The sequence below is a fragment of the Pinus tabuliformis genome, chromosome 4_1 (assembly GCF_031772625.1).
Source record: "Pinus tabuliformis cultivar Carrire ecotype Pingquan chromosome 4_1, CPIR1, whole genome shotgun sequence".
NCBI classification, from domain to species: domain Eukaryota; kingdom Viridiplantae; phylum Streptophyta; class Pinopsida; order Pinales; family Pinaceae; genus Pinus; species Pinus tabuliformis.
In genome coordinates, this window is record NC_142303.1 from 514,941,982 (window position 1) to 514,956,269 (window position 14,288).

At 36.7% G+C, this 14,288-nt stretch overlaps 1 protein-coding gene across 1 annotated transcript; it reads right to left on the bottom strand.

Moving 5' to 3' along the window:
* Positions 1 to 12,111: 12,111 nt before the first annotated feature.
* LOC149176832 (protein TIFY 10B-like) lies at positions 12,112 to 14,009 on the bottom strand. Its single transcript, XM_089423210.1, has 5 exons — positions 13,450 to 14,009; positions 13,049 to 13,148; positions 12,787 to 12,952; positions 12,509 to 12,566; positions 12,112 to 12,415 (listed from the first exon to the last, which is right to left on the bottom strand). Exons 1-5 carry the CDS (start codon positions 13,713 to 13,715, stop codon positions 12,325 to 12,327), a joined length of 681 nt encoding a protein of 226 aa, XP_089279336.1. The 5' UTR covers positions 13,716 to 14,009; the 3' UTR covers positions 12,112 to 12,324.
* Positions 14,010 to 14,288: the final 279 nt, after the last annotated feature.

Consider the following 14,288-nt stretch of genomic DNA (forward strand, 5'->3'; position numbering starts at 1 on the left):
TGACGCTAAATTTGATGGCATGGATGATAAGATGGATGAATTGAAGAAGTTGCTACAAGAAAGGGTCACTAATGGTGAAAAGGTAGTAAAGGAAACTCATGATGAGAATAAAAGAAATGTTAATCATGATTCCATAGACTCTAATGTTGGATCGAAGACTCACCATGTTCCAAAAATCGATATGAGGAAGTTTGATGGCAAGGATCCCGCCACATGGATATTACAGATGGAGCAATTCTTCGATCTCAATAATGTGCAAAACACACAAAAGGTACGTATGGAAACTTTATATTTGGAACCAAATCAGTTTGTATGGTATCAATGGCTTTGTTCTCGTAAACAATTTATCACTTGGGCAATTTTTACGGAAGAATTGATAGCACATTATGAGGATACAAAAAGCAACACTTTTTTTAGCCAATTGATAAGTCTCAAACAAAAGGGTTCAATAATGGAGCACATTGAGGAGTTCCAAAAATTGAACATAAGGGTAAAAGATATTCCAGAGGAGCATAGGATTGATGTGTTCATAGGGTCTTTAAAGGATAATATCCAACATGATGTGCGCCTTTGGGAACCTGATTCATTAGAGAAGGCATTCAGGTTAGCAAGAAAAATGGAAAGCAAAATTATGGCAACTAGGAAGCATACCGTTCACAACTATAAAGACGGAAGTGTTGTTGCCCATAGTCTTCCACAACCTACAAGGTTGACACCACAACAATTGGAAGAAAAAAGAGCAAAAGGGCTTTGTTACAATTGTGATAGCAAATACACAAAAGGTCATAAGTGTGCTGAGAAGAAATTATTCTACATAGATTGTGAAGAGGAAGAAGAAAAGGAGCAAGAAAGGTCAAAAGAAGAGGATATATTCCAGGAACAAAGCCTAGATGAAGAACAAATAAATCCGACCATATCTTGTAATGCATTGGCGGGAATTACCACTCCTCAAACCATCAAGATAGAAGGACAAATCAAGAAGAAAAAGGTAATAGTGTTGATTGATTCAGGAAGCACCCACAATTTTATTCATTGTAGGGTAGCAAAAGAATTGAATTGCTTCCTATATCCAGCACCAGAGTGTCAAGTGATGATTGCAAATGGAGGAACAATAAATTGTTCTGGAAAGTGCCATAATATCAAGCTATCCATGGGAGAATATGTATTGACTAGCCCAATGCTTTCCATTCCAATGGGAGGTGCTGATGTTGTACTAGGAGTCCAATGGCTACAATCCTTGGGTACAATAGCTTTTAATTTTCAAGAACTTTTCATGAAATTTTCTGTGGAAGGAAAGGAAGTTGAATTAAGGGGTATTGCAGGGAAACCAGGAAAGATAATCAGCTCTAATGGCATGACAAAGCTTCTAAAAAAGGAGCAAAGAGGTGTAATTGCACAATTATGTTCGCTAGATGTTTCCACATTGGAATCATCTATTTCTCCAGATCTCCAAAAAGTCCTGGACAATCATTCCAAGGTATTTGAGACTCCCAAAGGTCTCCCACCTATGCGTGATCATGATCATGCTATTCATCTGATTCCAGGAAGTGTTCCTCCAAACATCAGGCCGTACAGATATCCCTATGTCCAAAAAAGTGAAATTGAACGTATGGTTGCAGAAATGCTAGAGGCTGGTATAATTCAACCGAGTCAAAGTTCTTTCTCAGCTCCAGTAGTATTGGTGCACAAGAAGGATGGATCATGGCGCATGTGTCCGGATTATAGGGAGCTCAACAAGCTCACTATTAAAGATAAGTTCCCCATTCCTGTTATTGATGAATTACTGGATGAATTGCATGGATCAATTTACTTCACCAAGTTGGATCTTCGTTCAGGATATCATCAAATCAGAATGAAGATTGAAGACATTCCGAAAACGACATTTAGAACTCATGAGGGTCATTATGAATTTTTGGTCATGCCTTTTGGCCTTACCAATGCACCTTCAACATTTCAAGGTTTGATGAATTCAATTTTCAAACCATTCCTTAGAAAATTTGTGTTAGTATTTTTTGATGATATACTAATCTACAGCAAGTCTTGGAAGGATCATGTTGAACATGTTGACAGGGTGCTACAACTATTGGAGGAGAAACAATTATATGCAAAAAGATCCAAATGTTTCTTTGGAGTCCAGGAGGTGGAATATTTGGGTCATATTGTATCTCATGAAGGAGTTAAGGTAGACCCTAGCAAAATTAAAGCCATTAAGGAATGGAAAATCCCCACATCCATAAAGCATCTGCGAGGATTTCTTGGGTTGACAGGGTATTATCGCAAGTTTGTTAAGAATTATGGGAGAATAGCAGCACCTCTAACAACATTATTGAAGAAAGATTCATTTTCATGGACTCCGGAAGCAACAAAGGCCTTTGAACATCTTAAAGAGGCAATGTGCCAAGCACCGGTCTTAGCTACACCGGACTTCACAAAAACCTTTATTGTGGAATGTGATGCTTCAGGAAATGGAATTGGTGCTGTTCTAATGCAAGATGAAAGACCCATTGCTTTTGAAAGTCGTCCAATCAAGGGAAAGTTTTTAAGCAAAGCTATTTATGAGAAGGAAATGTTGGCAATACTCCATGCACTTAAGAAATGGCGACCCTACCTAATGGGAAGACACTTCAAGGTAAAAACGGATCATGATAGCCTTAAATACTTTTTAGAACAAAGATTATCCTCTGAAGAGCAACAAAAGTGGGTCACAAAGATGTTGGGTTATGACTTTGAAATCATCTACAAAAAAGGGAAGCAAAATGTGGTGGCAGATGCACTCTCAAGAAAGGATGAGGATGTGGAAGCATTGTTGTGTGCCATTTCTATTATCCAACCAGATTGGATAAACGAAGCAAGGGAGGAATGGAAGAATGACGAAGAAGTGTGGGCACTTATTCGAAAGTTACAACAAGATTCCAGTACTTCTGATACATTTAGCTGGCAAAATGATTCGTTATGGTACAAAGATCGCTTATACCTCTGTAAGAATTCCCAGCTAAAACAAAAGATTCTTATGGAATTGCACACTTCTCCCTTAGGAGGGCACTCAGGATTTTTAAAAACTTACCACAGGGTTAAGAAGGAATTTTTTTGGGATGGCCTTAAATCAGATATTCAAAAGTTTGTGGCGGAATGTTTGGTTTGCCAGCAAAATAAAGTTGAAACAATTAAGACACCGGGTCTATTACAACCTTTATCCATTCCAAGCCAACGTTGGGAGGAGGTTTCAATGGATTTTATCACAGGTTTACCCAAGTCTGAGGGAAAGAGTGTCATCATGGTGGTAGTTGACAGACTTACCAAGTATGCACACTTTTGTGCATTATCACATCCATTTAAAGCCAGTACAGTTTCTACTGCATTTATGGAAACAGTTCAAAAGCTACATGGAAACCCAAAGATTATTGTAAGTGACAGAGATCCCATTTTCACTGGAAATTTTTGGACAGAATTATTTTCTTGTCTTGGTACTCAGTTAGCTCATAGCTCATCTTATCATCCTCAATCTGATGGGCAAACTGAGATAGTAAACAAATGTTTGGAAGGATATCTTCGTTGCTTTGTATCTGATAAACAGACACAATGGGTCAAATGGTTGCCTCTGGCTGAATGGTGGTATAACACTTCCTTCCATACAGCAACAAAAATGACCCCATTTATGGCACTTTATGGGTATCAACCACCATCCATCACATCATATTTAAGAGAAAATTCTAAGGTTCAGGCAGTGGAACATCACATCGAACATCAACAACAAGTCCTCCAACTCTTAAAGGATAACCTCGTGTTGGCACAAAATAGAATGAAACAACAGGCAGATCAACATCGCAGTGAAAGAAGTTTTGATGTAGGTGATTGGGTATTCCTACGGCTACAACCATATAAGCAAATGTCCCTAAAGCAAGCTAAGAAGGATAATAAATTATCACCAAAGTATTATGGTCCGTACAAGGTGTTGCAAAAGATTGGTACTATGGCATACAAATTGGAGCTTCCTGCAGCTTCTCGATTGCACCCAGTTTTCCATGTTTCATGTTTAAAGAAGGTTATAGGTGACAAGCTCCCAATTCAAACAATATTGCCAGAACTTGACGAGGAAGGAAAAATTATATTGGAACCGGAAGCAGTCACAGAAACAAGAACTCGACAGCTACGAAATCGATCAATTTCAGAGTATCTTATCAAGTGGAAGAACTTATCCGCTGAAGATTCCACATGGGAGGATGAGAATTTTATGCAGAAGTATCCAGAACTACTCAAGCGTTGAGGACAACACTTTTTTGAAGGAGAGGGGCATGTTGGGTCCCTATAATACTAGTGATTACCCCATTACTATTGTAGTTATACCCCTTATTTATATTGTTGTGCCCCTATTACCCCCATATTGTTATTTCTGTGCCCCATAGAATCCCTCTATTGTTATTTTTGTGGCTTTATATTATTATTGTTAGGTCGGCTGGATTATATTGTGACTCCCTAGACTCCTATATATAGAAAGGAGGTTTTGTCATTTGTATCATCCAAGAATTGTTCATTTATGTAATGTAAAGGAGGTTGCCCCCTCGAAGAGGCTGAATTCTAAGGCGTGGATCTCTCTTTTCTATCTTTTTGTGAGCTGGTTTCATAACAACGATTCAATAGATCTTGATCATGCATGTGAAGGTTCATATTTCTAATCACTTTTGACATAGAATTGGTGCCTTGTGTGTGATATTTTGGATGATCATGCCACAAGATCCCAATTTGAAGAAGAACCTTGTACACTTATAGTTAAATATCTTATTATTCGCATGAATTTCTACATAGTTCTAACATCTAACCCTCATAATTATGTAAAAACTTGTAGGTAATCCTTTCTACAAAGTAGTTATGGATGAGTTGTACAACTCCCTCATTAAGAACAAAACTTAGGACTTAGTTACACTTCCTTTACATCATAATATTGTTGAATGAAAGTGGATCTACAAGAAAAAGAAAGCACTGAATGGACTTGTGATTAGATATAAAGCATGGTTGATGGCCAAAGGGTTTCAACAATTTTATAGCATCAATTATGATGAAACCTTTTCTCTAGTGGGTAAAATGGACTCTTAACCCTTTCCATTTTAGTAGCAAGAAGCTTGGAGGTTGAACACATGGATGTGAAGAATTCACTTCTTCATAGTGATCTCAAAGAGGAAATTTACATGGAGTAGACACAAGGGTTTGTAAATAATTCATCTTTAGTTTGATGACTCAAGAAGAATCTATGTGGGCTCAAGTAGGCACATGGAGAATGGTATGATTGAATGGATCCTTATTTACTCTCTCAACATTTCAGTCGATGTAGATTTGATCCAAATGTTCATATGCTAAGAATGTCTAGCTATCTATCGCTCATAGTGTTTTATGTAAATTATTTACTAATTACAAGTAGTTAATCCTCAACCATTTCTTCCTTAAAATCCAATTTGCATGAAAATTTTTCCATGACATATATTGTTGTGTTACACTTCTTCATTGGACTAGAAATAAACTAGAATGATTCAAGGATTAAAATTTCTCATTCTATGTGTGTGAGAGATCTCTAGTTGAATTTCACATGATCGAATACAAGTTAGCAACTACTCCTTTCTTATCAAGGGTACACCTTTAGGATGGAATGAATATAACTTTTGTTTATTGCACCATGTACAAAAATATTGTGGGGAGTCTCCCCTATATCACTCACTCTCATCAGACTATCTCATATGTAGTAGGAAAAATTTGTAAATACATGCAAGTGTTGAATGAGCTGCATTAGAAATATGCCAAGTGCATACTCAAATATTTTTAAGGAACCATCATTTATGGGATTTATTATGCAATAGGTTGTACTTTGGATCTCATTGTACACACTGACCTTGATTGGGCTAGTGATAAACATTGATGACAAGTCAATCTTAGGATATGTTCTCAGTTTGGATTCCGACCCCATTTATAGGTCCAGAAAAATGAAATTTGTCACGGCTTTATCATCAAGAAAGATTGAATACTAAGGTGTGGTCAAGATTTCAATTAAGGCCATTTGGTAACAAAACTTCCCCACCAAGCTTGGTATCATATTTCATTGTCTGATTATCATTTAGTGCAACAATTAAAAAACACTACAATTTTGCAGAGATCTAGTGTAGCGATAACAAACAAAACACATTGAGATTCATGTCCACTAAATTTGGGAATTGATACATTTTGGGGTCAATGACCTACAATTCTCTCCCACTTATAAATGGGCTATCGACATCTTCATAAATAATTTCAGTGAGTAAAAGTTTCACTTTTAAGTGACCTTACACTGAAGGACATAATTTCCTAGGAGTTGTATTTATTTTTTAGTGTTACATTTTGACGGGGGGTTTTGTTCTCATGTGCTTATCTATCTTTCCTATTCTTGAATTTGTTTTATGTTACTTAGATACATTGTAAAATGGGTACCTTACATGGCTTATTACCGACAAACATTCATTTTCTTCTCTCGATTAGTGCTTCACAGGGGGTAGTGGATATAGCATACACTTAATTGTACTTTAGTTAGAGTAGTGAGCAGATTCATGCATGGAAATCTCAATATTATCTCCAAGAGGGAACTCCAAAAGGGCATGCATGAGTTCTTCTAATCTCCACGTGCATAAGATAATTAACTGATGACTACATAGGCAACTAAATATGACTATCTCCACAAGCATGAGAAATTTAATTGATGAATGTATGGCCAGTTAACAAGGACTAGGTGTCAATTTTCTTCTGTTCATATTCACATCTCTCTATATTCAATATTAGACACCCTACTATATTAGTTTGTCCATGTAAAATATATTGCATTGAGTTGTATTCTCTAATAATTTTCCATTTTGTGCATGATCAAAATTCTTTAATTATTCTCTCTCGATTTTGTTTCTCTTTCCTTGCAATTTTTATTCGTTTTTTTATCTAGATCCAATATGTGCAACTCTGACTATAACTCCATAGAAGCCTCATTATGTCCTTTGTGAGGCCATTTTGTTTAAGTCTTTCCATTCTTATCGTTTCTTGTCAATAATATTAGGTTTTTCCACATTGTTTGGATCATCATATATTGTCTAAGTGAATTCTTATGATATGATCATTTATAAACTATCTGTTGTGTTTTGCTCCCACAAAGTTTCATAATGTCAGCCACCAAATTAGGTTTTTTGATACATGGAAAGGTCACTTTATTGTGGATGATTTAAAGTAGTAATTTCCTCATCACAATCGACAACATTTTCACATGGGAACATGTTGGAAGTAATGGAAAAAGATAAACTTATATTATTGTTATGATGATGATAGGTTTGAGACTCTAATCTTAGACCTCATATTCTAATATCTAGGGAGTGGTTGAAACCATCCTGTTAGTGTGAAAGCATGTATATTTGAGGCTCATCTCACTCAATGTAAGCGGGCTTGTATGAGTGTTTGTACACTCTCCAGGTATCTCACCTAGAGAGTCATTTAATTAATATATTCAGTTTTTATCATAGTATCAGAGCTGTAGGGTCGAGGAACCTATATGCCAAGTGAAGGATTTTCCCAACGCACTTGAGGCGAGATTGTCACGTGGTTTGGAGGAAGAATCACGCCAATCCTACTATGACACTTGCATGTGTTTTATTTTGGCATTTCTGCGCTACTGAAGGGTTGAACAACATGACTAAAGTGTTGAATGACACGAATCTGCCGTGGTAAATCACATCGACCCTGTCAGGAACAAAGCTGCGTGTTTTTTTTGAAAGCCTGCGAGCTGTGGCAACTGTGGCATGGTCAAAGGGGCACATTTCCTTTTAATTTTGGTTGCTTGATCTGGTGCTGGGAACATCCGTGTGAATCATTCGGATTATCTATGTTATTGATCTGCGAATTTGAATTGATCTGGTGCTATTGACCTACGCAGAGAAACATTTTATCTGCGGTCATTGTTGTAGACTGAAGGCTACAAAATGTTGTTGCTTTGAATTAAAGAAAACCCTTAAACATATGTCGTAAGTGGTGTGGAGGATTGAAGTAGTGAACACCATTCAAGGTGATTTGCTTCCGGTTTTGAGCACTAATTCTTGAGGGGCAGAATTATATAATCAGCTTGAGAGGACGAATTCTTTGTCTGGTTTCAAACTGAATTATCATCCAGGCCATAGGTCTAGTATTGCTATCAACATCATCTAACAGATTTGTTCTAGAAATTTAATTGTTTGAGAAACTCAAGTTGTAGGTTGAGGAGATTCCAAAACCAATTGTGTAAATTTTCTTCTACGTTATTATATGCCACAATGAAAATGTGAAAGTTCTTGCTGATTTGAACCCATCTTCAGAAATATGTGCTATCATAAATATGTAATTACATACATTAGAATCAGATATTGATAGCATTTTTAGCTTGTGAGAGGTCGTTTTGTTGCTCGTCGCCAGAGCTGAGGGCAATGAGACCTACATGGCACAGAAGCCACAGTCTACAAGATTCTATAGGTGAAGAGCTACCAAAGGGAGATGTTTCCTTCCTGCGTGGTAATGGGGTTGTTGGAGCTCGTTAGAGGACCATGTGGAGTTGAAAAAAAATCTCGAAGCAATATAAAACAAGATAAGATGGACTTTAACAACATGTCTATATTTTTAGATATTTTTGATTCTGATGATGATGATTTTCTCATGTGGGCATTTGGAGGCATTAGCATGCATAGTATGTTTGAGTCAAAAGAAATTTTCAGAGAAACAATGTGGTTTTGTTGATGATCACAAGAATCAAAAGACACAGTGTGTTGTGTAAGATCCTGAGATTGAGGACACACGAGCTGATCTTCAGGAAGGGTGTAAAGAGGAAGAAAGTGTTGAATATCAATTGGAAGAGCCACATGAAGTTGATTGCAAAGATGTGGCAGAAGAAGACAAAGCTGAATAGAACTTAAATTGTGATGATCTCATTAATATTTCTGTGCGTGAAGACGTTACATCAATGAATGATGAACACATCATAGTTAACATTCATATGGTTGACAATGGAAATAGTGAGAGGGAAAATTTTCCTATCCAGCCTGTCATAATTTTGAGAAGGGCGAGAATAAGAATTCAAGCTTTCCATCACTGGGTAAGAAATGAGGTGAGGATACATTACTACCTCATGGCGAGGAAAGTGAAGATGAAGCCTTGACTCAAGATGAACAAGTATGGACTCACAAGTGAAAAGATCAAAATGAAAACCTTTGTTACCAAGTTTTTCATGTTTTAATTATAAGCCTCACTGAGACTAAACCAACAAGCGTATGTTATTATTGAGTACCCTTTCTCCATTAAGGGGGAGTGTTGGAAGTAATGGAGAAAACTAAACTTAAATTATTGTTATGATGATGATAGGTTTGAGACTCTAATCTTAGACTTCATATTCTAATATCTAGGGAGTGGTTGAAACCATCTCATTAGTGTGAAAGCCTATATATTTGAAGCTCATCTAACTCAATGTAAGCAGGGTTGTATGCATGTTTATACACTCTCAAGGTATCTCTCCTGAAAAGCCATTTAGTTAATATATTCAATTTTTATCAAAACACAAATTGACTAATTTAATGTGCTATCTTATTAGCACACAACATAATTATCAAATTCAATAGAATCTATTAAAGCATTTTCCTTTCTCATGGAGGGATCATATTACAAATGTAGTAGTGAGATAATAATGTGATAGTGAGATAATAATGTGATGATGAACCACAGTTCCTAGCATTGAGAATAAATTTTACATGCAAGTATTGGAGTTGCGAAAAACCTCTATCTCGAGGCCATAGGAAAATGGCGTTGCGAAAAACGCATTTTTCGGGCGAGAGGCCATATGTTATATTTTCAGAATTAATTCAAAGACTATATGTTATGTTTTCAAAATTAATATCAAATTGATACATCTCATTTATAATATACCGGTGTCCATCTCGTTTCTAGTATACCAAAAAATATTTTGTTTTCATATAAGAAGGAAATATTACAGGTTTGTGTAGACTCCAACTATGGGCAAATTTCATGGAACCACGCTATAGAGCAATGCGAGAAAATGTAATCTGTATAGATTTTTATAATGATTTGTTAGAAAGAATGAGTTATATTTATATCTATTGAAGATTTCGAAATATGTTTGAGATTTAATAGACCGGATTAAAGTTAACTTTTTAACTTTCCTGGTTAGCAATACTTCAAAATTTACAATCAAATAAAAGTATGAGGTACTTCTTTGTGGGAAAATCGTCACATTAGATAGTGGACGGATCCAGAATTTGTGTTCCATGGATCTCTAATGCCAACTGAACAAATTTGAATAGCAAGTAAACTTTCGATCCACCATTATCTTCTATGTTCAATATTATCTTCTAGTTTCGAAATTTTCTTTATCAACATAATTTTAGTTTTGGGCTCAGTTCAATAGGTCATGTGTGTAACAAATAAGGAATTTGTTTAGTAGAAAGGTTTTAAAGTATGGAAAAATAAAATACCGAAATAAACATTATCTTCTATGCTCAATATTATCTTTTAGGTTCGAAACTTTCTTTATTAACATATTTCTAGTTTTTGGGCTCAGTTCAGTATGCGTAACAAATAAGGAATTTGTTTAGTTGAAAGGTTTTAAAGTGTGTAAAAATAAAATACTGAAATAATGGGAAGAATGTGTAAAAATAGAATATGGAAAGGGTGGGATTATTTGTAAATTTATTCCAAATTCCAAAATTTTTGTAGATGTATGGGTGATATCTTTAGGGATAATGTGTAAAAATAGAATACGGAAACAATACATGGGTAAGTATTACTTTTTTATTGCTTGTATTTTCTTACACTTCGAGACTTCAGGTGTATGGGTGACACCTCTAGAGATTTGAACAAAACTCCTATGGATGTATGGGTGGCACCTCTAGAGATTCCAAACTCCAACACTCCTATGGATGTATGGGTGACACCTCTAGAGATTTGAGCAAAACTCCTATGGATGTATGGGTGACACCTCTAGAGTATTACTTTTTTATTGCTTGTATCCTCCTACACTTTGGGACTTCAGGTGTATGGGTGACACCTCTAGAGATTTGAACAAAACTCTTATGGATGTATGGGTGTATGGGTGACACCTCTAAAGATTTGAAAAAAACTCCTATGGATGTATGGGTGGCACCTCAAAAGATTCCAAACTCCAACACTCCTATGGATGTATGGGTGACACCTCTAGAGATTTGAGCAAAACTCCTATGGATGTATGGGTGACACCTCTAGAGATTTGAGAAAAACTCCTATGGATGTATGGGTAACACCTCTAGAGATTTGATCATGGGTACTTGCAAATTGATTCCAAACTACAAAACTCCTATCTTTAGAGATCTCCAAAATTCCTATGGATGTATGGGTGACACATCAAGAGATTTGAACAAGGGTGAGACTACTTGCAAACCAACTCCAAAGGCAAAGTTGGTGATGGGACTTGCTTTCTCATTGCTTGTATCCTCCTACACTACGGGTAAATGGGTGACACCTCAAAGATTTGAAAATGGGTGGAATTACTTGCAAATCCATTCCAAACTCAAGAAGTCCAAAGGCTAGAGTTGTTGATGGGACTTTCTTTCTTATTGCTTGTCTCCTCCTACACTATTGGTGAATGGGTGACACCTCTAAACAGGGGTGTAAATGGGTGACACCTCAAAGATTTGAAAATGGGTGGAATTACTTGCAAATCCATTCCAAACTCAAGAAGTCCAAAGGCTAGAGTTGTTGATGGGACTTTCTTTCTTATTGCTTGTCTCCTCCTACACTACTGGTGAATGGGTGACACCTCCAAACAGGGGTGAGACTACTTGCAAATCGATTCTAAACACCAAAACTCCAAAAGACCCAATCAGTGATGGGAGGCCCTGAATTATCCATTTGAAAAATGTAAAATGGGAAAAACAATATTCATCTAGTAACGAATTTCCTGAACAAATATTTAAAATAAACGTAACGTGCAGAGCCGGGATTCGTAAATATCTCGATATTCATATAACGCCATAGCATGAATCACACATCTGAAAAAAAATTAAACAATCCTGTCTGTGGGTACTTCATATTTATACTAAATGCGACTCAAATCCAAAGTAAACGCATAACAATTTTATTTATCCATTCACTCACAAAGTTGATTGTGGTCAACCATCTATATTAACCTGTACTGGACCATTGATACTAAAGGCTATAGATCGCACTGAATAGTGGGAATATACCGTGAGATTGTATATCATATTGCGTAGTAAATTGCTGTTAAAAAATCCCAGAGATTTTCATGGTTTAGGACGGCCCTTATGGATATGATGATAACGATGGATGTTGTCGAGGCTTACTATTGTGCGCTTCGGCTGCTGTAAATAGAAATTTCGCATTTGCGTTAATCCTGCACATCACAACAGAAGAAGATAACAGTTTTTGAATACTGAGTTTCAAAGGTGTACGGAACAAAATGGCAAATAGGAAGGAATTACGGTACCTCTCCTTTCTCTTTTCCAGAAAACGTTGCAGAGAATGCTTCCTCGTTATTGGAAGATCTGATCAAGACGCCATTGCCAAATGAAATTAGTTATATTTGTATGAGGAACCAGTAATATTTGTACCAAGGAATTTGTATGTCACTTTAACTGGTTAAATTACTAGGTATTATTATTAACTAGTTTTATGTGGGTAGTATATACCAACATAGGAAAACTTCCTTAAATTTATCTCTTTTAAAAAACGTAGATTATATAATTTACCCATAAGTAGTCGTACCTATGTTGACCTTGCCGCTGGTAGGTTGGTGCTGGATCCCTGTTCCATCCGACAACTTCGTGACAGGAACAGAGGTTTTCAGCTCAGTCGGCGATCCATATGAGCCGTTACTGAGTGGATAACTGGAATAGTTTCCACTGCTGGCAATTAACATTATGGCTTCTGCCTGTATAACCAAACAGATGTCATCATAATAAAATCTATGTCCGGCCAATATCTACAGTCCTCTAGCCCAAAACTATGTGAATCCTCATACACATACCTTATCTGCAGGAATATCGTCATAGACGTTCATCGCTCCACCGTAGAAAATTGTCAATTGCGCACCGGATTTATTGATCGGAATCGTGGCTGCGGTGGAACTGGATTTTAAAATAATTTATATTAACATCACTATGCATTTATTTTAAGTCTTTTGGTAGTGAGAATTTTGGGCCAAAAAATTCTCTCGGAACTTGAATACAGAAAATAATTAATATTATTTTTATATTTAGAGAATATGAATGTGTCAAATTCTGGATTGAGCATGACCTAAACTACAAATCTAACTCATATTCATATTACCCTATTAAATAAGCCTCTCCTCAATAAATCTCAGACTTACACCAAAATTAACTTAAAAGAAACACACAACTAATAATTCTACCAAATACAATTCCACACCTGAAACTCGTCAGAAAGCCAGAACAACCATCCTGATCATCATCCGACGAAGTCATGCTGTCCTCGGTTCCCTGCACTGCGATTGGGCATCCAAAACCAGACTGCCTGGGGAATAAATTAATGCAATTAAAACTTCTCCCAACAGAGGGGAGATCCAACAGAGGTATAAACTCTGCAACTGGCCGCTTAGCACTTGCATTTACAGTCCGAAGCCAAGATGGTAAACCCTTTTCCTCATTGCATTTCTCTTCAAACGCCAACGCCATTATTAGTTCGGATGTGAAGGCCCCCTCCTCAGAAAACTAGTTTCTCAACGAACCACCAAAGCTCACACGATTCTATTTAATAAATCATTGTTGTTATGTTAGTTTCTCAACGAACCACCAAAGCTCACACTAGCTTCTGCCGCAGTTGCAGTAACTACTAACAACTACATTCCTTCCGAGATGGATCCATTCCTCATTAACTCACCCATCACTACTTTGACAACGCCTTCTACCTTCAATTTTATCCAAGGCCGGGCTGCTCGTCTTCCTCGAAGTCACACGAAGCTTCCCGGAAAGGCGAAGAAAACTTGTGTAATATTTGCAGCTGTGGCGCAGATCTTTATTATTCGAACATGTGATGAATAATACAAATGACGATAGGCGCGCCATTTCCTCAAAGCCGTAGACGCTTTACTTCTTCTGGGTCAGCCGCCTTGGCGGGCTAATCAACTGCTAAATCCGACACGATTTATTTGTCTGAGCGTGACAGTTAGAAAAAGTAAGAATCCCCGAAATACATACCCATAGATTTAAAAATATGATTTACAGTTTGGGAGTTAATTAAACTTTAAT